The sequence below is a fragment of the Carlito syrichta genome, unplaced genomic scaffold (assembly GCF_000164805.1).
Source record: "Carlito syrichta isolate Samal-C Ts95f unplaced genomic scaffold, Tarsius_syrichta-2.0.1 Scaffold316389, whole genome shotgun sequence".
Taxonomy (NCBI): Eukaryota; Metazoa; Chordata; class Mammalia; order Primates; family Tarsiidae; genus Carlito; species Carlito syrichta.
This window is the reverse complement of record NW_007260485.1, coordinates 304,146-329,006: the sequence shown is the minus strand read 5'-3', so window position 1 is coordinate 329,006 and position 24,861 is coordinate 304,146. Positions and strand designations below refer to the sequence as shown.

General features: G+C 37.6%; 1 protein-coding gene across 2 annotated transcripts in view; it reads left to right on the top strand.

The window, feature by feature from the left end:
• Window positions 1–12,958: 12,958 nt before the first annotated feature.
• RAPH1 (Ras association (RalGDS/AF-6) and pleckstrin homology domains 1) overlaps window positions 12,959–24,861 on the top strand; it is a 51,497-nt gene continuing 39,594 nt past the window's right edge. For both annotated transcript variants that reach the window (XM_021707130.1, XM_021707129.1), the window contains exons 1-3: window positions 12,959–13,079; window positions 17,726–17,831; window positions 18,619–19,124. In XM_021707130.1, coding sequence (XP_021562805.1) covers window positions 12,960–13,079; window positions 17,726–17,831; window positions 18,619–19,124 — 732 coding nt within the window. In that variant the 5' untranslated portion in view covers window position 12,959. The remainder of the gene's footprint in view (window positions 13,080–17,725; window positions 17,832–18,618; window positions 19,125–24,861) is intronic.

Below are 24,861 nucleotides of genomic sequence, written 5' to 3'. Positions count from 1 at the left end.
CTCCCTATATCTGTTTGAAACCTTCAGTTCATACTGATAACCCAAACCCTAATCCAAATGGCTTCCAAGCCACTGGATACAGCCATTTGGCACTTCCTGTCTCTTCAAAGCACTGGTTGCCCTGAGGATTGACTTTATTGCCAGTATATTTGGCTGTCCAGTAGAGGAATAGGGCAAAAATGGAGAAAAACACTGCCTGCCTTCCTTGTGAGGCTTTCAAGAGTTTCAAGACAATTTCCCCTCTCTAGGAGAGAGTGAAGTTGTAGCCTCTACTTCCATGTACAGTATCAGCTGTCTGCAAAGATGACTGCATACCTATGTAGTATAGCAGAAAAGATCCGAAGTGTGGAGTAGAATGAGCAAGATGGACATCTCTGGAACCCACTCCAGAAGACTGCAGACTGTGTGTTGTGTGTGTGTGTGTGTGAGATAACTATTCATTTCCTAGGACTGCTGTAACAACTTATCACACACTGGATGACTTAAAACAACAGAAATTATTCTTGAACAGTTGTTGAAATGAAGTTGAAAAGATGGAATATAAACAATAGAATTTTATATTTAGGTTTTTTTTGTTTTTCAATTTTTTAATTTGTCTTATAGCTGCTCCATGGTTTCAGATAATGGTTTATGGAATACTGTGTAATAGGTTTATAAGATTGATTGTTAGAACTTATTTATACAAATGTTAAAAGTTTCTTTGTAGAACATTGAACTAAGGTTGCTTTTTCCACTTTAGATCTGGAGTTCCTGTTTTGGTTTTAATAGATTAAGAATATCCAATATTGTGAAATACAATGTAGATAGAGGAATACTATTCTAATTAAAGTATGGTTCATCATTCTGTGAAAGAAATTCCTTTTCCAAGGGCTGCATTTAAGTATTTGATTTTAAAAATTAACAAAATTGTCTTTGAGTTTGATTTATAGTTCTTAGCCATTACGGCCTCTACCAACTGTTAAAATGGGTCTAGTTTATTTTTTATGCTTTCGTATATGACCTTTAATTACTTCACAGTGAATGCACATGGTAATGAAAAGAATATGTTAGTTACATCCTGGGTTGTTAGAAATATCAGTAAAAGAGAAGGCATACAAGAGTGTAAATTGTCTCCCCTGAGTACTTTTCTTTCCTCTGGGTAAGGAGGGTTACACTGTGACTGGCCCCAAAATACCAAGTATACCTCCCTATTGGGGAGGTTGAGATCCATGTAGAAACCTCACAAAACTGAGTTCCAGATGTCAGCTCACTCCCAGAGAATCAGGTCAGCCATGCAAGTTTCCTCCTGTGAATCCTCTGAATAGCACAGTACATTACTTCCTTCTAAGTCCCTTTCAACACTTAGGAGTCTATAGCTTCCTTTACATTTGTTCATGCACAGGCCTGTGAAAGGAGTTTTGTTCCTAGAAGATTTGTTAACCAAGATAGCAATAGCTCTATGTTTACCATCTTTCTTAGTATTAATGTTCTTTAAATTCATGGAATTTGGTTTTTGCCTTTTTTTGTATTCTGCATAGTGATACAAAAAAGCATTAGCTTAATGCTTTTTGTAGGCAAAGTATCTTTGAAGTATTGGACCCTAAGTAGAACTTGGGGCCTTCCTGTTGAGGGCTGATAACCTACAACTTTTGACCATTCTTTTTTAAAAACTCATCTGCTTTGTTAATGAAGAACAGAAGCTATAAAATGATCTTTGTTTGAGAGTAGGCACACAGAAAGAATCCTCAGAAAAAGAACCTGGTGTATACACAGAATATTAATGTCTAAATAAAAGAAACATACCAAGGGATGGAAAACTAAAGATAACAGGGCCTCAAAAATAAAGACCATTTTTAAAAAAAACTAAAAGATAAAATCTGAGGAAAATGTTGCTGTATGCACAACATCTTGATTCTGTAAAGGTGTCATGCAAATTCATTTTAAAACTTCTAAGACTGTTGATTTATTAAATTCCTAGTTTCTATTTGCACATTTTACAAATAATAGCACTTAGTTCAAGCAGAACTAAAGGTCCTGTATTAAAGTAATGTAGTTGTAGGTCAAAAGAGAAACAAATAAGACATAACAGGCACTGCTGTCTTAATTCCCTACACCTCTCTCCATCTTACTTGATGTGTCCTCTTCTCTCCTTTCCCTTCTCTGCTTTGACTTCCTCCATTCTTTTGATGTGTTGTCTTCCTCTTTTTTGTGCCTTACTAAATTTAACAGGTTTTTTCCTTGTTTCTTTTGTCTGATTTAGTTTCCTTCCTCTTGCTTTTGTTTTGCAACGGTGTATCTTGTACTGTTGGGGGGCCTTGAACACAGAAATCTTCACCTCTCCTCCCCATTGCATTTTTCTTTAGAACTATTTATCAGATTACAAAAGGGGCTTTTTCTAAAACTGTTTTTGTGAAAAAAACTACTGAAATGGAGCTGGAAATAAAGAACTAAAACATATTTGTAACTGAATAACTGAGAAGAAGCATGGAGCTGTGGTAATGGAGGAGGACTGGGATGTGCTAATTACAGAGCCTGATGCTGCCTGATTTTTTTATGGTTTTAGGGAGTACTAGATTGTTTTGCCTTTAACCAAATTGTGGTTACACAAAACTGTATTACTTACTGTCTTGTAAGTCCTCCCAGTAGTTATAACACAACACAGTTGTTTCTACTTCAGTTAAAATTTAGTGTGCATAAGCAGTCTTAGAAAAGATAATTCAAATGTTCCACCCTCTTGAAATTTGGTGGGCTAATTTTACACTGACTTTAAAAGACATATCCTGGGTAATTTTGATGCAGTCATCAACATCACAGCTGGAAAAATATGCCCTGCCGGATGAAGTCCAGAGTTGTTGGTATGGCTTAGAATTTTGCCCCTTCATTCTATCCAGCCTTCTTTTCCACACGTCTACCCCAGACATCCTGTACTTAAGAAGCACTAAGTCACTTGGAGTTCTCAACATGTCTTACTTTCTCAAGCTTTATATCCTTGTATGCATTGGTTCCTGTGCCTAAACACCCTTCCCCTTCTCTCCCTTGCATATCCACTCTTCCTGTCTTCACTGAAGTGTTCGACCCTTTCTTCTCTCCTTCTCAAACTGAGCTAAACTACACTCTCATTTAACATACCTCTTTTATAGCACTAAACACAGTGTTTCATCATTGTTGGTTTCCTTGTCTGTCCCCTATTAGATATGTTTCTTGAGGACAGAGACTGTCATGTTCATCTCTGTTCCTCCAGTGGCTGGCACATAGCAGATGGACCATAAATGTTAAATAAAATCAAAGCTTCTCTAGCCTCTTTGGAACATTGAGCATGCTAGACTCAGAGATATGCTCTAATGGCAACTCTGCTCTCTGGTATTCTGAGTTTTCTCATGCTTTTAAGTGTAAAGTACTTATTTTTGGAAAAAGCAATTATTTTTTAATTATTAAAGGGACAAAAAGAGCTCAGTAATAAGGCACCCTGGCTATATGCCATATATTTTCCTTGGTACTCTGTAAGTGTGTGACTTATGTTGTTGTGTTTCCTCCCAGGACTTCGATTCTATTATCTATAATTTTCTCTACTTAATATCTTTAGTAGCCTTCTAGTGATCTTTCTCTACTCTAAAACTTTTTTTTTAAAGAGATAACTTTGTCAGCCAGGCCAGAGTGCAGTGGTGCTGTCATAGCTCACCGCAACTTCGAACTCCTGCGTGCAAGTGATCCTCCCTCCTTAACCTCCTAAGTAACTGAGACTGCAGACACACACCACCAAACCTGGCTAATTTTTAAAATTGTTTTATAGAGACGGAATGGGGAGTGTCTCACTGTGTTGCTCAGGCTGGTCTTGAACTCCTGACCTCCAGTGATCCTCCCTCCTTTCCAAGTAATGTCCTGAGTGGAAGGTTAATAGGGAAGATAGACTTGAATAAATAGCTTCATGGAAAACTGAGCAGGAATAATGTTGTTTCATACTAAGGTGTACTAACTAGTTTCATTTTGTGTAGTGGAGTTTACTATATATGAGTTTTAACCTGTAATATTGGGATAATATCTGTGAAATGAAACCAAACAGCGTACAAGCAGTTGTAGATCATTGTCCCGATACTTGTTTTTACTCCATGAATAAAATAGACATAAATTAGTTTTAAATATTAGTTAAATTGTTGTTAGCTGTATCTACAATTTTTCTGAAATAAATATGGTTTCAAAATAATATCTAGGCTAACATAAGACTTCTCATTAGCTAAGTCTCATCCCTTTGTCATTGTTCTGCTAGTTGGATGTTTGCTAGCCATCTCTATGATCTCTTCAAAACAGAAAACACCCCTTCCTCAACTTGGTTCTTTCGGGTTTTAGTAAATGGTATCACCACCCACTTACTTGCCAAAACCATACATCTAGGAATTATCCTTGATTTATGTTTATTTCATCATTCTACCCCCATTTAGTTTTTCATAAAAAATTTTGACTTTACTGCAGAAAAATATCATTAGATTGGCTGTTTTCATTTCATCTCATAGAAAGGCATTATTATACAATTATTAAGAGCTTGAATTGTAACTAAGTTTGAATTCTGACTTTGCAGCCATGGCCTTAGTCAAACTCTACCTTCTCTGTTTTATCAGTAAGTGAGATTAATAGTACCTACTCTATAGAGTTATTACTAAAAAGTAAGTTAATGTATATAAAACACTTGGAATAGTGTCTGATCCATATTTACTCAATAAATGTTAGGTGTCATTGTCTTCGTCTCCATTGTTCATCTCCATCCACATAGTTGAGGCCTTTCTCATTTCTTACCTGGACCACTGCAGTGGTCTACTTTGTCTCCTTGTTCTAGTTTATTTGCCTGCTTATATTCTGTTTACTACAGAGAGTTTGAGTGATATTTTAAAAAAATATTAATACCATTATACCAAGACTCTGTTTATTCTTAAAGAAAGGACTTAGAATAAATCCTAACAGTTTTCTAAGCTTACTTGGCCATAGATGCTCTGTTTCCTGCTTACCTCTCTGACTTCAGATCCTGCCACCCTTTGGGTCACCAGGCTCCAGCCATAGAACAGTCTTTTTTTCCATTGAATGCACCTGGCTTATTCCTACCTTGGTCTTTGCTTTTTTGTTTCCTCTGTCCATTCTTTCAAATCTTCTGTAGCTGATCCCCCCCCTTCATTCTCCATTCCAGGAGACTAAGGATCTGTTTGGAAAGGGACTTTATCTGACTTGTTTCACTGCTCTTAATACCTAGTGCCTGACCTGTGGTAGCTGCTCAGTAAATATTTGTTGAATGAATGATAAAAGTGAGCATCTTTTTTAGTGTACCCTTCCAAAGTCATCCATGCATATGGTGCCACTGAAAGCACCTCTTTGGAAGGGAGTTTGAAAACTGGTGATAATAGTAGAATAAGTCATATACTTGGGTTCAAATTCTAACACTGTCATTTATTTGCTAGATAGGAGCTTTTGGAAAAAATACCTAATCTCTCTTAGCCAAATTTTCTTCATTTGTAAATGAGTTGTAACTGTTTCAAAGAGTTTGAGATCAAATGAGGAATTTCTTAGCAAGCACCAGGTCTTGAAGAATAGCACTCTGTTAATGTTCTTTTCCCTCTTTTATTACTTTAATTGATTTTTTTGAGGACTTTGGCCACGCTGACTAGGAACCTTTTATATATATATAACCTTTTTTATATAGTTGGACACTCATTCATCCAGCAGGTCTTTAGTGACACCTACTATGAGCCCGGCACCACTGTAAGCATTGTAGATGCAGAAGGAAGCCAAAGCCGCTCTTAAAAACTTTCCTTTTAGTGGAGGAAGAGCAATGATAGATATGACAGATGGCGATAGGTGCTATGAAGAAGAAAGAAAACTATTGGGGACAAAAAGTAACAGGGATGATGTGCTCTTTTAGTAGGATAGTCATTTAAGCAGATACCCACATGAGTGAGCCATGTGGCTGTCTGGAGACAGAAGCTGTAGCATCACAGATGCTGGAAGTTGGAGCCAGTCTGTATGTTCCAAGGTTCAGTAAGCAGGACAGTGTTGCTGGAAGGAGGGCAGGAAGGAAAGAGATCCCTGAAGAACTTTGTCAGCCCACTGGTGACTTTTTTTTTCCTCTCACTCTTGGCCCAGGCTGATCTCAATCGTATGGCCTCAAGCAGTCCTCCTTACTCTTCCCCTCAAAGTGTTGGGATTATAGGCATAAGCCACCACGGCTGGCCACCAGTGACATTTCCTCTTAAATAAGTCTCTACTTTGGAGAGTAAAAGCAAGATTTGTAAGTTCTATTTTCTTATCCTTGATTTTTCTTTCCTTTAGTTGACTATTGAATTATTTTCTGATGTCACTGTTTTTAGTAGGGCATTACATTTAGAATTGCGATTTATTTGGTGTTATGTAGCAATTACAGTTGATTTTTAGGATGGATGGGGTATGGATGTCAGGGAATTGGCAAGCAAGAATGAATTTTCGTACTAAATTTGCTGACCTTAGTGCTGAGCCAATCAAAACTTTCTGGGGCTCCTTGTTTGGTGTGGATAGTAAATAGAAATGATGCTATATTGGGTTGTCAGTGAATAAGATTCATCAACACTAGCTTCTAAAGTATGGACAGTGTGTTTCAGAGTATAAATTATTTCAGAAATGTTGTACGAGTTACATTTTTATTGGAAAGTCTCTTATTTTTAAATAAAATAATACATGTGGTGACAAGTTCAAAAAGGGACAGAATTGGCAAAAGTGACATCAATGGTTAACATTCAGTACTTCGAAATTTCAGTTAGTTTTAGTATGGTTCTCTGTCATTGTTCCCTAGCTGTATTTCACCTACTTGAGTCTGCGGTAGTCTAGATAAAAACAAAACTATTAATGGAAATATTTAAAGGGATTATTTAAAAACCCAGATAACATATTTGAATAGTAGGAAAAAATTCAAGTTTTAAAGCACACTAGACTTTGATGTAGAGTCTGTACAGTCATGTGTCATTATTGTAGTCGCACTGGGGCTGTACTGTCCAAGGACAAGTCCAAGGGTACAATGGTGCCCCATGACCTACGTGGTGACTTAGGACATTATGGTGCCCTGGAATTCGAGGATGCCTGACAGCCATGGAGCCCCGAGGAGTGTTTCAGCTCTCAGCTCTTGCTCAGAGAATTCCCTTTCTGGTCAGTAAAGGTTACATCTCTTATTTCTCTATAAATCCCAGATGAGTCCCAGGTTCTTGTCTCATGACCAAGAGGATTAAGGATTGAGTATACCAGAAGGGCAAGCAAATTGAAGTTGATTCAGGAAGCAAGTGTTAGTAGTTCTCACAGTGAGGGGTTGGGACAGGTGGGCGAAGGGGGCCCGAGTGGGTTGTCAGGTCCCCAAGAGGATTGCCGGGGCCAAAGAGGCTACTGGTGCTGGTCCAGGGGTTTGCATAGTACTTGGGGCGTGCCAATTGGTTGGTAGTAGGGACAGAAAATACACTAACCTAATTGGTCAGTAGTAAGGACTAAAAAAGTGTCATGATAGTGTAAAGGGCTAATTAGAAAAAGGTGCACAGAAAAGAGAGAAAGTGAGTGAAAAGGGAGGGAATGCCTGTGGCTTTTGTCTAAAGTCTGTAGCTTGCAGCTGTTTCTCCAGGTAGGATAGAGTCCCACTGGAGACCTGCCCTATTCTGTCTGCCTAACCAGCTTTGTGCTTACTCTTCTCTCATCATGTAATGATTGGAATGTGTTCTGAGAAATGCATCCTTATGCAGTTTCATTGAGCAAGCATCATGGAGTAAACTTACACAAACCCAGATGGTCTATCCTACTACACACCTAGGCTGTATGGTATATAGCATATTGTGCCTAGGCTGCACACCTACACAGCATGTTACTGTACTGGATACTGTAAGCATTGTAACAGTGGTATTTATGTATCTAAGCATATTAAACATTGAAAAGGTTCAGTAAGAATACTTAGGGTACCTCCGTTATATATGCAGATTGTCACTAACTGAAATGTCATTATGCATTGTCTGAGTGTAGTTCTATTTGGCTCTGTTATAAATGTAAAATATCATTTTGAACTATTTTAGTTTTGCCTTGTACAATTTTTTTTTTCTATTTTACTTTTCCCAGTGGAGCATTTTCCCTATGGGCAATTAAAGTGTGTACTGAGAAGGGAAGTGCTGGATTTAAACCTTTTTTAAAAAAAAAATATGAGCGGCCGGGCTCAGTGGCTCAGCCTGTAATCCCGTGCTTTGGGAGGCCAAAGTGAGTGGATTGCCTGAACCTGCAGGTTCAAGACGCGCCTATAGTTCCAGCTACTTGGAAGGCTGAGGCTGAAGGATCGCTGGAGCCCAGCAGGTCGAGGCTGCAGTGACTGGGAGCGACCACTGCACTCATGTTTGTGTGACAGAGTGAGACTCCAACTCAAAAAAAAAAAAATATGAGCTGGGCTTGGTGACTCAGCCTGTAATTCAAGCACTTTGGAAGGCTGAGGCAAGTGGATTGCCTGAGCCCATGGGTTCAAGACCAGCAACTTGGTGAGACCTTGTCTCTACTATAAATTAAAAAATTATCTGGGTCTGGTAGCGTGCTCCTGTAGTTTTGGCTATTTAGAAAGTTGAGGCAGAAGGATCAACTGAGCCAGTAGGTCACTCCAGCTTGGACGACGGGGTGAAATACCAACTCTAAAAAAAAAATATGAACTCTTGGTTTAAATGAAATCTTATATGAAAGCTCCATCATCTGTAAAACAACTGAAATTGAAAGTGTTGTTTGAAGCAGGGGAACCTAGAGGGCTGTCCTCAGTCTTTCTCCAAGAACAGCTATAGCTCACTAATCTGCAATCTGTTTTCCTCATTTATAAAATGGGAATGATAGTGCCTACCTATCATAGTCTCTTGTTCATAGAGGTTATGACTAGTTTCTTTCCCTGTTCTCTTTCATTATAAGTTTCTTATACTGTGTGTTAGGATGTCCATGCATCACAGATTTTCCTGATGATGAATTACCTGGATAATATTCTATTGTATGGTGAATATTATTGCCATAAATATACTGCTTTATGTACTGTTGCCTAAAATATTCATTCAAGTTACTAAAGCTGCAGTCTCTGCCAAAAGCATCATAATGGCTTCTGCTGGAAAACAGTGCTGCAAGTCCAGGTGTCTTAAATGTACTTAGAGATATAAAATGTAACTAAGCATAAGTGTCACTACCTCAAAGTAAAATTACTCCTAGAATATTTTAGCTTCTGCGTTATTCAGTGTGTTTAGTTTTAAAGATTAGAGAGGAAGAGAAAGTTGACTCTTATATTACAGATTCTGTTGCTCATTGACTCTCATTATAAAGACTGGACATTAGTGCTTCTAAGTGTTCTCAAACTAGCAATAATTTGCATAATTAATTGACCTGGTCAGATGAGATTTTTCCTTTCACTAACATTTTGTGTTTTTTATAGGTAAATCAATGAACTATGACATCAGGTTTTTATTTGTAGCTATCTATTTTTTTTTTTTTTAATAATTAATCAGTATTTTTATTATAGTTTTGTGGGGTACAGTTAAGGGTTAGGTGTACAATTACGTTTCATTCAGACACCCTGTTGATAAGAGGTGTTTTCCCAGCCCCAGACAGATATTTGCTACTGTTAATCCCATCTCCCTCCCCCCCATAGTTTCCTAGTACCGTCAGTCATTTTCTTATAGTATTACATTGGATGTTCAAGGTCCATTATATGAGTGAGAACATGTGATATTCTGATCTTGTTTCTGTGTGAGGTCACTCAGCATTATAGACTCTAGTTCCATCCAGGTTGCTGCGAAATTTATGATTTTGTTCTTTTTTATGGCTGCGTAGTATTCCATCGTGTATATGTACCACATTTTTTTAATCCAGTCCTCTTTTGATGGGCAGCATGGTTGTTTCCAGGTTCTTGCTATTGTGAATAACGCTGCGGTAAACATACGTGTGCAGGTATCTTTTTTATAGAGTGATTTGTGTTCTTCAGGGTATATTCCCAGTAGGGGGATTGCAGGGTCATATGGAAGGTCAATTTTTAGGTAGCTATCTATTTTTAAATCCAAAGTATTTTAAATGTAAGACTTATAAGTTCTATTATCTTATCCTTGATTTTTCTTCCCTTTGATTGAAGGGACAGTTAACTGTTGAATTATTTTCTGTTGTCACTGTTTCTAGTAGGAACATTATGTTGGGAAAATTCAGATTTAGTATTGTGATTTATTTGGATATATATAGCATAAAACTTTCTGAGGCTCCTCATTTGGTTTGAATAGCAAATAGAAATGATGCTATATGGGGGGGAGTCGGAGAATAATTCACAGACTGATCTGTAAATTATTTAGTAATGAATACAAAACTTAGAAATAATGTTACAAGTGACTTAATAAAGATCAAATCTCTTGAAGAGTCAAATTTAGGTTGGAAAATTGGTAGCTCCGTTTTTCATTTCACGGCTAGAAGGCCCCAATTTATATATGACTAAAGTGATGAAAGATTAAGAAATGGTAATTACCAGTTTCTATTAGAGATATTGATGAGCTGTGGTATTGGGCCTTAGAGAATTATTTCCCTTCAGTGATTAAATGGGATATGATCTGATTTTCAACATTTTAGAGCTAAGTACAGTTGAATTTTGCAGCACTGTTTGACCAATTCTGCAAAATTTTGTGTAGCATGTAAATAGCATATAACAATTCAAACCATAGCAGATGTATATCATCAAGTAGTTATTTGAGATTAAATATATCTTTTCTAGTGGGATGCCCATGTGCTATATAATCTCTGAGGGATTGTTTAAACCAACTGACAGGTTATACTCCACATGCTGTCTAGATCCACTGGAACAAAATTTGTATTTTAGAAATGTGATTCAAAAGTATTTAATGTAACATACAGTGATGATATTCATTGTGTCCCTAAGACTGAAGTTTAAAGAAGGCTTTATAGTTGAATAAATTTGGAATACGCTGATACTTCTTTTCTTTTAGAATAAAATTTTACTGAATTTTAGTCAGTAGCTGCAATATTAAAAACATAAAATACCTACCATAACTTTGTAAACCAGGAGTTACAATGATTTGCTTACTTGAAAAAAAAAAAGAAAGAAAACACTTAATGTTTCTGAACTTCAAACTAACATGCCTACCTGACTAATTTTTTTTTCTGTGAGTTGGAGTCTCACTCTGTCAGCCAGACTCTGGAGTGCAGTGGCCTCAGCCTTCCAAGTAGCTGGAATTACAGGCGCACACTACCATGCCCAGCTAATTTTTTGATTTATTGCAGAGATGAGGTCTCGCCAAGTTGCCCAGGCGGGTCTTGAACCCACGGGCTCAGGCAATCCACTCACCTCAGCCTCCCAAAGCACGGGATTACAGACTGAGCCACCAAGCCCGGCTCTACCTGACTAATTTTTACTTTGGAATAGGACTGGTTTAAGCAAAACTAAACTTTATTTGAGGATTCCTCGGGGCCTTTAATACTGAAATATTTTATATTAATCAGATTAATCAGTCATTGATCTTATTTTGTTACATGTAATTTTTTTCTTCCCATCTTCACAAAATAATATGCAAATTCCATGTTAGATATCACACTGTTTTATTAGTGAGGAAAAAAGGAAACTACTTTTTTCTTTCAATGAACTTTTATTTGGAAAGTCACCACATATAGGACATTTTGTGTATGGAATTAAAAGTTTTCAATTTAATTTTCTTCTTGGATTTTGTAGGAATTATGGAGAAGTGAGTAAGGTAGAGAAAGAAGACAAGTTGAAATGACAGAAGAAGGAGCCTATCAACCAGCCAGACTAAATTAAACATTTTGTTTTGCCAAATTTTCTCTTAAGTGTTTGTCAGACTAAGGTTTTTCAGGATACATGTATGTATCTAAATAGAATTTTTGCAGAATAAACAATATAAAAACTTACCGCATTAAAGTCTTCTGAAATTGTTCTCTGTGGTGTTTGGGTGTTACAGGAGCTATTAGTGGAAAGAACTATACTCATGTTGTATCGTCTGCTGGCTAAAGAGAGTGCTCTGTGATTTTTCTCGGTATTGTTACTTATGATTCTGGCCATACTCTGATAGAGTTTGATTTTCTTTTTTTCTTTTTTAATTTTTTTAATTTTAAAGATATGGGATAAAATTCAGGTTAGGTATACAGATGCTCATTATTTAGATAAAGAGTTTGATTTTCTTTTACAATTTCCTAAAAACTTGAGACTTTATTACTTGTTTCTACTCACTTGTCAACACTGTTTGCATTAATGCCTTCCAGTTGTCTTTTATAATATAATTTCTGGTATGAAAGGTTTGACTCCAGAGACTGGCAATATATGAAGGGGGGGTCTGGAAAAAAAAAACTGGTATTTATTTATTAAAAAATGTATTCTTACATGTTTAAACTTACAGTCACCTTCAAAGTACTCTTCATTTGATGCAATACACCTATCATGACACTTTTTCCATTGCTCAAAACAGTTTTTGAACTCATCAATTTGGATGCCTTTTAGTGCTCCTGCCATTTTTTGTTTCACCTCTTCCACATCAGCAAAACATTTCCCTTTGAGGACTTTTTTCACATGGAGAAACCAAAAAAAGTAGCTTGGGGTGAGATCAGGGGAAATAGGCAGGGTGGGGCATGGTGGCCATGCCATTTTGGGTCAAAAACTTTTGAACACTCAGTGCAGTTGGGCCAGTTGTTCATGTAAATCATCCATCATGAAATGGACAAATTCGTTGAAAGAATCTCCAAAAAAAATTTCACTGAAGCCGAATGCAGCCTCTCACAACAACAATAACTGGTATACTGATGTCAATGGGTTCCTAGGACATTTACCTAGCAGAGGAATCCTGTACTATAAGGGACCCACCTTCCAAAAACTAATTGCATATTTTTGGTGAGAGTCCCCCCATCATATACCAGACTTTATACTGCATAATTTTCAAGTTAAACCTCTGATTATTCATTCTATGCACGTGTCTGTATTTCAGATGGAACAGTTATCAGATGAAGAAATTGACCATGGTGCTGAAGAAGACAGTGACAAGGAAGATCAGGACCTGGACAAAATGTTTGGAGCCTGGCTTGGGGAACTAGACAAACTCACTCAGGTTAGAAGTAGTGCTTGAAAACGAGCTAAGGATTTGAAGTTACCACTGTCTGTTAAAAGTTTAATGTGCATACATAAATACATGGATATAAGTTAAAATTTAAAATTCTGCTAGAAAGAAAAAATGTTCAAAGCATTAGCAAGTAAATGAATAGTCACTGTAGAACAGATGATATTATCTTCTATGGTTATTTAAGGATGTTTTTTAAAAAATTTGTGCAAGACTGTTCTTCTAGAGGGATTACTTCATATCTATTTCATAAATTTGAGATTACTAGCTAAAAAGTTTTAAGACCTAAAATTTAAGTCTAAATTTTAGCAAATTATTTTATAACTTAATAAATTTGAATCTATTTTACAACATAAATAGTTTCTTCCCATGTAAATATTTTCTATTACATGAAACTTCATTCTGGGCTGCATTTTAAGGCAAAAGTTTTATATGATCTAAAGAGAAAACAGAGTATCTGGGCTGCATTTTAAAACAGTGGCAAAGTTATTTTCATTTTGCTTTATTGGATCTTGGGTTTTTTAAAGTGACAATATCTAAACCAGGACACTTTTTAGAATAAAAGATTACGGTTGTTATTGCCTCAGGTAATTTATTATATTTAATATATGAAGATGTGTCTGTGTTTATTAAAATAAATTGAATTTCATGGCAATGAGAACATCAGAACAAAACTTACCCATAAATAATATCTCTAGTGGCCGGATACAGTGGTTCATGCCTGTAATACCAACACTTTGGGAGGTGGACGTAGGAAGATTGCTTGAGCCCAAGCATTCGAGACCAGCGTGGGCAATATAGTAAGATGTTGTTTCTACAAAAAATTTTTTTAAAAACCTCAGTGTGGTGACACATGCTTGTAGTACCAGCTACTCAGAGGCTGAGGCAGCAGGATCACCTGAGCCCAGGAGGTCATATGGTGAACTGTGATCATGCCACTGTGCTTCAATCTAGGTGACTGAGTGAAACCCTGACTCAAAAAGTAATAATAATGATATATCTGGGAAGAATATTTGTGTGAAATTGCAAAAGTTTGAGATTCCTTAACTAATGGAAAAATAAGGTGGGTGAGCAATGGAAGCTTGAAGTACTCACTTGTTATGTAGCTATTTCAGTAGCAGTGTAGAATTAAAACTTATAAACTCTTCATCTGGTTCCTGCTAGATCATTTTGAAAGGCAGACATCTTGTGAAGTTTTTTTTTGTTTTGTTTTTGTTTTTGAGTTGAGGTCTTGCTCTATCACCTAGGCTGAATTGCAGTAGCATGATCATGCTCACCACAGCCTCAAACTCCTAGACTCAGGCAGTCCTTCTGCCTCAGTCTCTTAAGTAGCTAGGGGTACAGATGTGTGCCACAATTCCTGGCTAAAATTTAGAAGACATTTTTTTTGGTAGAGATGAAGTTTTACTATGTTGCCCAGACTGGTCTCCAACTCCTAAGCTTAAGCAATCTTCTCGCCTTGGCCTCCCAAAGTGCTAGGACTACAGGCATGAGCTACCACACCCAGCCCATAATCTGTTAATACTGGATTTTTGGGAAAATGTTTTCAGATCCTACTAGGATTTCATAGGAATCATTCCTTTCATCTCTAATCAGAAGAAGTAAGATTTTTTTTTTTTTGGTCAGGAATATCTCGTGTCTGTAGTTAGTTGCCAAACGATTTCCATTTAATTCTTAAATTTTTTTTAAAGGGTAATTTTGATATAGAGATGGTGACTAAGCCATGCAGTTCTATGCTGGGGAAGGAAGGAAGCAGAGTAGAGGAAATAGGAAGTGATAGCACATGGAGGAAAGTACACAAGGGCCAGGTGATGTGGGGTGTTTTTGAACGTGTGATTTTATTGTCTTGTCCGTACTGGGAGGAGGCAGGGAGAAAAGACAGGTAGGTTTTGATTCACCTACTCTAGGTGGAATAGGAACTCTGTGTTGGTTCCCTGCAGATGGCATTTCAGCTGTTTGGTACCTCGTACTTGCCCCTACGTTTTAAGTTACCTAATATATAAATGTGAAGAGCCACTAAATGCTATGACTGTTCTTTTCATATATAACTCTTTCTTTAAAGAAAAAAAAAAAGTTGAAAACCATTGCATTTTGACCCACTGCTAACATGGGTTACTTTATGACACTTCAGAAACTTTCAAGAAATATTTGACTAAGTTAGTGGCTAAAACCTCAAATTTCTTATTACTTTAGTTCACTAGAACGTGTCATCTGTATACCTATATCACATACTCAGTGTTATTAGTATTTTCAACTTTGTATTAAATCAGGTTTAAGTTTTAAGTAGTTGGCAAATCTTCTAAAATAGTTTGTAAAATTTTGTGTGTATGTGCATTTTGCTGGAAGAGGGCTCATACCTTTTATCAAATTCTCAGCAACTCCCTTAAACAGGTTAAAAGTCACCCTGCTATATTACTAATTTATTGGCCTAAATAGTACTTCTTACTTTTTCCTTTGCTGCCCCAGCACCATGGACATAGCAGATAATTATAGTAAATTTTTGTCTGCTTATTTGGACTGGTAAATAGATTAACTTTTAGTATGACCTCAGTTTGTATTCAAGTAGCTTTACAGAGGACATTAGCTGCTTGTTATTCTCCATTTCTACCAAAAGAAGGAGGATTAGGGCTTAAATAACTGCAGAAGAATTAGATTTGAAGTTAAAAGAGAATTTCCTAGCTGTTTGAAAACTTTTAAATAAGGCACTGAAGAGGTGGTGGTTCTCTTGTACTTGATAGTTTTCAAAATAGGATGGATGCCGTCTGTATGGATTCTTTTTCTTTTGAGATAAATGAATAAAGAAAAGATAGCATTCTAATCTAATTCCATGATTCTACAGATAGTATAACCAGCGTTCTTGTCAAATTTGAAATTTACATGATACTTAATTTAAATGAAAATTAAACTTTCAAAAGACCAGTTCTGGCCAGGCTTGGTGGCTCAGTCTGTATGTAATCCCAGCACTTTGGGAGGCCAAGGCGAGCAGATTGCCTGAGCCCGCAGGTTTGAGACCAGCCTGGGCAACTTGACCAGACCTTGTCTCTACAATAAATAAAAAACTAGCTGGGTGTAATAGTGCATGCCTGTAGTTCCGGCTACTTGGAAGGCTAAGGTGAAAGGATCGCTGGAGCCCAGCAGGTCGATGCTGGGTTGGCTGTGAACAAGCCACTGCACCCTAGCCTGGGTGATGGAATGAGACTCCAGCTTTAAAAAAAAAAAAGACCAATTCTAATGTTTTGCAAATCTATTTAAACAGACACTAAGTAACTATTGAGCCTTTCCCTGAATTTCTGTTTTAAGTATCTTTTTTGTGTGTGTGTGTGAGTTGAAGTCTCATTCTGTCACGCAGGCTGGAATGTAGTGGCATGCTCATGGCCACCACAGCCTTAACTTGCTGGGCTCAGGTGATCAATCCTTCCACCTCAGCCTTCCAAGTAGCTAGAACTACAGGTGTGTGCCACCATGCCCAGCTAATTTTTTTTTTTTTTAATTGTAGAGACAAGGTCTCGCCAAGTTGCCCAGGCTGGTCTCACACCCCTGGACTCAAGGCAGTTCTCTCACCTCGGCCTCCCAAAGTGCTGGGATTACAGGTGTGGACCTTTTTACCTTGTTTTCTTATTGTAGAAAGGTTAGAGAGGAAAAGAGTATACCTTAAAAGGTGATGAGAACTTGCCATAGTACAGTGTAATTCCACCTTTGTCCCAGGCAGGTAGCTGGGTTATAGTTTGCCCTCATCTTGATAGAGCTTCCAATGAACAAGGAAATTTCATCATTGTTGTTTTTTTTGTTTTTTTTTTTTGAGTTGGAGTCTCACTCTGTCGCCCAGACTGGAGTGCAGTGGCCGCTCCCGGCCACCGCAGCCTCGACCTGCTGGGCTCCGGCAATCCTTCCGCCTCAGGCTTCCGAGTAGCTGGAATTACAGGCATGCGCTACCACGCCCGGCTGATTTTTTTTTTGTTGTTGTTGTAGAGATGAGGTCTCACTGCCCAGGTGTGTCTCGAACCCAAGGGCTCAGGCAATCCACTCACCTCAGCCTCCCAAAGGCACGGGATTACAGACTGAGCCACCGAGCCTGGCTGGAAATTTCATCATGTTTGAAGTTGAACTCTCTGGTTTGGTCTTGGGTCTCACTGATTTTAAATCCAGAACTTTCCCTTACCTTTAGGGTACTTCATACCAAAGAATGAGGCTATGCTAGACCAAATCCAAATCCCTTTGAGGAAAAAAAGAACAGAACTCTATCCATGGTTCCTTTCTGTTTCCTGTCTTACCATGTTCATATGCCTAGCTTATTTTACAGTGCACTTATGTAAAATGAGGTTAGTCACTGTACTTGATATATTTGAAAAGAGATTTACATTGAACTATAACAGTGACAAGTTCCTTTAAAACGGCATATAAACATATATTTAAAGCATATATAAAAAACATATTTAAAAATCGAAATAACTATAACCAAAACAATATATGTTGTAACCAGTTATACTTTTCCTTAAAGCTGTTTCCTTAAAGCTTAGAATAACTTGTGTTTTATTAATTATTATGTGGCATTTCACGTACTCATAAAACAAGCTTCATTCTTTTTTTGTATAATTGAAACTTGAATTTAATATGACTTAATTAAACTTTTTTTAAAGAGTTTGGATTCTGATAAGCCCATGGAACCAGTGAAAAGGTCTCCACTTCGCCAAGAAACAAACATGGCCAATTTTTCTTATCGCTTCTCCATATACAACTTGAATGGTAAGATGTAAATGGAAAGAAAATGTAAAATAATATGCTAAGTTACATAATGCAGGAGCAATGCAGCTATAATTCCAAATATAAAAACTATCTGCATAACTTAACCGAGTTCTTATATTTCTTGATTTGTGTGTTATATAACTAATTAAAGTTATCAGACAAAAGCAAATTAGAATATAACTAGAATACTATTCTAGTTGATTTATTTATAATTGAAAAAGTACATACTTTTCAGGTGGAACCCCATAGCAAATTTAATTGCATTGTTGTTTTCTCACTGGATTAAAGTCCAGTGAAATTACTTGTTAGTAATTTTAAATCAGCTCCTATGGCCTTTATTTAATGTGTTCTACCTAGTCAACATCATAGTATTTGGAATTGGCATACCAATCTATAACTTTTTAGACTTTTGATTTCTCGTTTTATGCCCTCAGCTCTTTCGGTATTAACATTCCTACCAAGGTACTGGTCATATTAACAGCTTATTAAAGTCTCTGATAAAAAGTTGCATGGGGGAATGTGATTAAAACCATGAAATAGTATAAGATTTTTATAGTGTTTTTGTCTTTGAACTCATAATTTTATTCTCCTCTGATTACTATAAATCTTAAAAGAGGACTGTTTGCTTCTAAAAATTTCTCTTGGAATTTAAGACAAAAACTTAGAAATACTTTGGTTTTAGACGAATGAGATGAATTCTTTTGCTTCATCACCTGCATTTATTAGCTGATTTGTAATAAAATGTACAAATTCTGATTGTGATCTGGAAATGTGTTGTTCATTGCAGAAGCTCTGAATCAAGGAGAGACTGTGGATCTGGATGCCTTGATGGCTGATCTTTGTTCTATAGAGCAGGAGCTCAGCAGTATTGGTTCAGGAAATAGTAAGCGTCAAGTCACAGAATCGAAAGCTCCTCCAAAATTAACTGCTAGCCGACACTCATCAAAACATGGCACCTTGAAAGGATTATCGTCTTCATCTAATAGGATAACTAAACCTTCCCATGCCAACTACTCCCTAGATGACATCACTGCGCAGTTAGAACAGGCCTCCTTGAGCATGGATGAGGCTGCTCAGCAGTCTGTGCTAGAAGAAACTAAGCCCTTAGTAACTAACCAGCACAGGAGAACTGCGTCGGCAGGCACTGTGAGTGATGCTGAAGGACGCTCTGTCAGCAACTCCTCTCGTTCCAGCATCACCTCTGCAGCCTCCAGCATGGACTCTTTGGATATTGATAAAGTAACACGCCCTCAAGAACTGGATTTGACACATCAGGGGCAGCCAATTACTGAGGTAAATAGAAGGAACTATTTTCCTTGGTGTTTTAGTATTAAAATAAAAGGGAGATTATATGAAAACAATGTAATTTAAAGAGCTTTCTTAGTTCTTCTACATTTAGGATTTGTCAAAGGTACTTCTAAGCTAAGTTTTAAAATCAGAGTATGGAAGGAATATATTACCAGATATGGCAGTGTCACAAAGATGATTCAAAGTGGTTTATTTCTTCTTTTTCTTATGACTACAGTATTTGGAATATCAGTTGTGTCACATGATTTAAAAAATTGAAATGTGGCTTGCAAAACATTGATAGTTATTAAGCTGGTGATAATTGCTTTTAAATGTTTGTTTAAAAATTACTTAAGGAAACACATCTCCATTGTAGTCGTCCAAGATCTATTTTTCAGAGTTTACTCCATTTTATTATCAAAGAGTCTGGATGGTTTAGTTGAAAGAGCCCGAGTGTAGAATCAGAAAACTTGGTTCTGAGTTTTTTCTTTGTCACTTGCTACCCATGGGACCTTAAGTGAGTTATTCAACGTCTCTGAATGTCAATCTTTCATAAGTAAAATGGAGTGAGTAGTACCTTATCTACCTTCATTACAGAGTAATTCAGAGAATCAAAAGTTTGATATACATGAACACGTTTTTAAAAGATGAAGTGTATGATGGGGGAGGGTAAGGAATGGATTTATGATAATGACAGGTTTAACAAAAGCTGAGTTTGGTGAAAGAGAATTCTTTATTGAATTATTTTAGTCAAGGAAATGTAAATTCTGTTTTAGGGTAGCAGCAGGAAAGAAGAAAGTTGGGGACAAAATAAAGTCAGCCTTTCCAGTAAACTTGTGTTTATAATACTCTCTAATACAGATAAAATAATCTATTTATGAATAATCAGTACTAAAGTAAAATCTTGTAAAACATTATTGAAGGAATTACTGAGAAATTTAAAATTTTTAACTGTTATTTGACATGTTTAATTTTTTTCCCCCAAGTAATTTAATTCTTTAGATTAACTTTCATCAGTCAGTAACTCTTGGTACCTACCCATGTTCCTAGCTTTGTTTTAGGTACTGTTCTAGGTACTGTGAAGCACAAAAGAATCATGGTCGTTTGGAATAACTTTCTTTGCATAAAACCTGAGTTTTATTGCAAAGAAAGTTAGCAAATCATGTCAGTCTTAAGAATAAACCTTCACTTATTTAAAACAAAATTTATCTAAGTAGTATATATTCTATAGAGAAATGAAAACTGATTTCTACTTTGTGATATCTTGGAATTATATTTAGCACCAGCTACTACTTATCATTTCAAGTCGTTATATTTACCTGCTGGGATATTAGGAAAGTGCTTTCTTGATCATTTGTTTTGTTTGTAGGTATTATACCCATTCGGTCAGATTACTGTATTTTGAGCTGGGTCAAGATGCATGAGGACAAGTTAATGAACTAATCATTAAGAATCTTCTAATATTGTGTGTATGTTTGTCTGTCTGTCTGCTCTCTATAAAATATACCCATTATATAAATTCAAGCAATGAAAGGGCAAATAAAGTAAAAAGTGAAAAGTCTCTCTCCCAGCAAACACTTCAAATGGTATCTAGTGATATCCATGCACAAGGATGCCAGTATTCAATGGTGTAATATTTATAAGACTTACTATAAGGTTCAGTGAGTAAAGCAGGAATAGAGCAAGGAAAGAGATTAAAGTCTTAACCTATCTAGCCTCTTCTTGTGCCTTTCCTGGAGGGTTAAGAAAGTGGATTAACAAACCAGGAATTTGCTTCATTGTTTTTTTTTCTGGGTCTAGTCTGTTCTGATTCAAACCAAGTAAACTGAGACAAGTTTAATATATCCCAAAGTCATGTATCAAATTGTCTTTTAATCCAAAACAGTTTTTAAAATATTTTAATTTTCATGCATAGAATTAAATAGTTCTGTGAAACATGTTACAGAAAGTTCTTTCCTATACACACATCATATTCTGCTTGTAGAAGTGGGCAATGTTTACTTTTTAGCTGATTCTTATAGTATTTACCTGTGTATCGTGAAGTCCACATGCACATCACCATTCTTGATTTTTTTGTAGTTGTCTGTATTAGCTACTGACTTCTTACTCTGAAAGATGAGGATATAGCTGTTTTTAGACAACTCCTCTCACTTCTATTCTCCCACCTACTCAGTATATTTTGATTGTGCTGATGTTCAGTTTTTATATTATAATGACTATATACTTGTAATTTACTGCTAACTTCTGCATACTCTTACTATATTTCCTTTCTGGGATATCATTTTGCTTTTCTGGAATTAATAATTATCTTTGTGAAAATATTTAATTTTCTATATGTTGTTTATCACTGTTTCAACTCCAGACTTTCCCCCCAGTTGAGTAAATCTCTCATTTGGTTCAAACAAAATTAGTGTTCTGTGAATTTCATCTTCTAAAGTTCTTTTCTGTTTTTTGTAGTCTTATCATGTGAGCATCTCTAAAGATTATTCCAGTCCCCTATGCCTGACTGCCAGTGTTTTAGCAGCCCATTTGAAAGAAGGGTTGAGATATAGAGGTGGCCCTCAATATCTAGTCTGTGAACATTCATCTAATCTTTCTAGGTCAGAGTTTCTTATCCATCAGCACTATTGACATTTGGGCTATCTCGTGCACTGCAAGATGGTTAACAGCATCCTTTGGCCTCTACTCACTAGACACCAGTAGCACATACACCTTCTCCAGCTGTGACAATGTGGGAAGAACAAAATTCACCCCATTTGAGAATCACTGCTCTAGGTAGAAAAGGTTAACAGCAGGCTAATTTTTTTATTTTATTGTAGAGATGAAGTCTCACCAAGTTGCCTGGGCTGGTCTCGAACCTGTGAGCTCAGGCAATCCACTGCCCTTGGCCTCCCAAAGTGCTGAGCCACTGAGCCCGGCCTTGAACCCTTTTTTTTTGAGTTGGAGTCTCACTCTGCCGCCCAGACTGGAGTGCAGTGTCCACTCCCAGCCACTGCAGCCTCGACCTGCTGGGCTCCGGTGATCCTTCTGCCTCAACCTTCCAAGTAGCTGGAACTACAGGCGCGTGCTACCACGCCCGGCTAATTTTTTTATTTTTATTGTAGAGATGAGGTGTCGCCAAGTTGCCTGGGCGGGTCTCGAACCCGTGGGCTCAGGCGATTCACTCACCTCGGCCTCCCAAGGTGCGGGATTACAGGCTGAGCCACCAAGCCTGGCCCGTTTTTTTTTTTAAATGAGAAATGACCTTGGGTTTTTCTTCTGGTATTCTCATCCTGGAAACATACTGGATTAAAAATAAATATTTAGTGTCTCCAGGTAATGTTGTTCATTATAAAACTGACTCCTGATTGGTGAGTGCCTATGGACCAGTTCCATGAAGAACTATATAAGCAAGGAAAGACACAGACAGGCGTTGACTTCTTGTTGTGCTGTGTAGCTCTTTCAAGTGAGCATGAACATGTCCCTCGAAGGGCCCTAGAACTTACCCTTTATTGGCTGTTACAAGATACTGCTGGTTCCTGCGGAGTATGAAGTTTTCCTAAGCCAGAGAGATTTCTGGACTTCCCAAATGTTCCCTCACAATGAGCTGTCACTTATGGATCCAAAAGAGGCCCATGGTGGACTATATGGACTCCCTCTAAAGACATTATGTCTTATGCTAAAGTGCCACCATGCTCTCTTGGTCTTTCTGCAGAACTGAGTGAACCTTGTGCTAGGCTAAGGTCTATAAATCCTATGAGTGAATATTAACCTGTACCCAAGACCACTGCTGGTAGGCATGTAAAGGAGGGAATCTGGAAATCAGCTGCCTTCTTAAGTATGCTTCCAACCAGTCCTCCTGCTTGAGTCTCATCATCACTTCTGCTCTTGCTTCTGGCTACATGATATAAATTGAATGCGCCTGCTTTTTTCCAGTGCTGGCCCAGGATTCAACTTTTCTTGGTTCTGCTAAGTTGGCTACCATTCAGCCATATGCTTTCCAGCTTCCAAAATTTTGTCTTTGTCTTCTTGTGAATTTGCAATTTTGAAAATATTTCTTTATTTTCATTTTAGTGGAACTTGGAGAGGCAGTGGAGCTACCTCATTAACCGTTCCTTCTCAAGGTCCTCATGTGTCTTGATCCTCCCGTACTCCGGAGCATAGTCCTCAGACTACCTTTCTGTCTATGCTCACTCCTTTTGATCTGACAGCTTCCAAATTTTAATGCCCTTATTTCATTTACATTTAAGTCACACTCTTCTCGCCCCCAATTTCATTCCTGTAAAACTGGTTCACAAATGGGATTATTTTGTCCCTAGGATAGTCAACATTTTTAGTTGTCCATGATGGGAGTGTGCTACTGGCATCTAGAGGGTAGAGGTCAGAGGTGCTGCCAAACATCCTATGGTGCACAGGGCATTCCACACAACAAAAATAATTTTCTGGCTCAAAATAGTGCCAAGGTTGAGAAACCATGTTCTAAAATCATGTGGCTTATGTCAGTCACTGTGATCAAGGTGCAATACAGTATATTGTGTGAAGCCTTCTGTTGAGTTTCTGATAAAGATCAAGAAAGTACCCCATCGAATCATCTTAGATTCAAGGAAATACAGGTGTCTTTGGCCAACATTTGTCTCCTGAATTCCAGACATATACATTCCATCTCTAATTAGAATCTCTGTACATGTAATGTAATCATGTAGTAGGGTTCTCCAGAGAAACAGAACCAATAAGATATAAAGGGGATTTATTAGAGAAATTGGCTTATAAGCTAGAGATCCTAGGATGATGGATGTGTGGCTCAGCCCAGGTCAGAAAGCCCCAGAACGAGGGAGCCGAGAGTGGAATTCTCGTCCAGTTAGAAGACCTGAGAACTTGGTGGCCCACTGGTATAAGGCCTATAATCCAAAGGCTGGAGACCTGGGGTTCTGATGTCCAAGGGCAAGAGAAGGGTGTCCCAGCTCCAGGGAGGAGAGAGAGAGGAAATCGCCCTTTCTCTGCCCTTTTTGTTCTGACTGGGGCCCCCAGCTGCTTAGATGGTGCCCATCACATTGAGGGTGCATCTTATGCACTCAGTCCACTGGTTCACATACCGTCTTCTCTGGAAACATCCTCACAGACACACCTACAGATAATGCTTTACTAGTTCTCTAGGCAGCACTTAGTCCAATCTAGTTGACAAAAATAAGTCATCACAAATAGACAGCTCAGATTTAACTGGTCTAAATGTGAAGCCCTGATCTTTTTCTTCATATTTGCTTCCCTCACTGTCTTCTCTATCTCCGTTAATGGCTATTCCATCCTTCCAGTTCACCAAGCAAATTCCTTGGAGTCTTCATTTACTAACCTTTTTTGTCCACCACCCTTCCAGTTCAGCAGCAGATTCTGTTAGCTTTATCCTCAGAACATAACTAGAATATGATCACTTCTCACCACCTTCACTGCAACCAAGCCAGCATTATCTTGACCTAGATTTTTGCAATAACTCCCATCTGATCTTCCTGTGTTCACCTTCCCCTTAACAATCTATCATCCATACTGCAGCCAGACTTACCTATGAAAGGTAAATTGAGTCTTCTCTCTTCAATCCTAAAGGCTGCATCTCACTCAAAGTAAAGCCAAAACCCCTATAATAGCCTGCAGGATCTTATCTGATATGCTTTCCCATTACCATGACCCTATTTTCTTCCCTTCCTCCCTGACTCTGCAGCCATACTGCCTCCTACCTCCTCCTGTCCTCTGCCAGCAGCCAAAACCTGCCTCA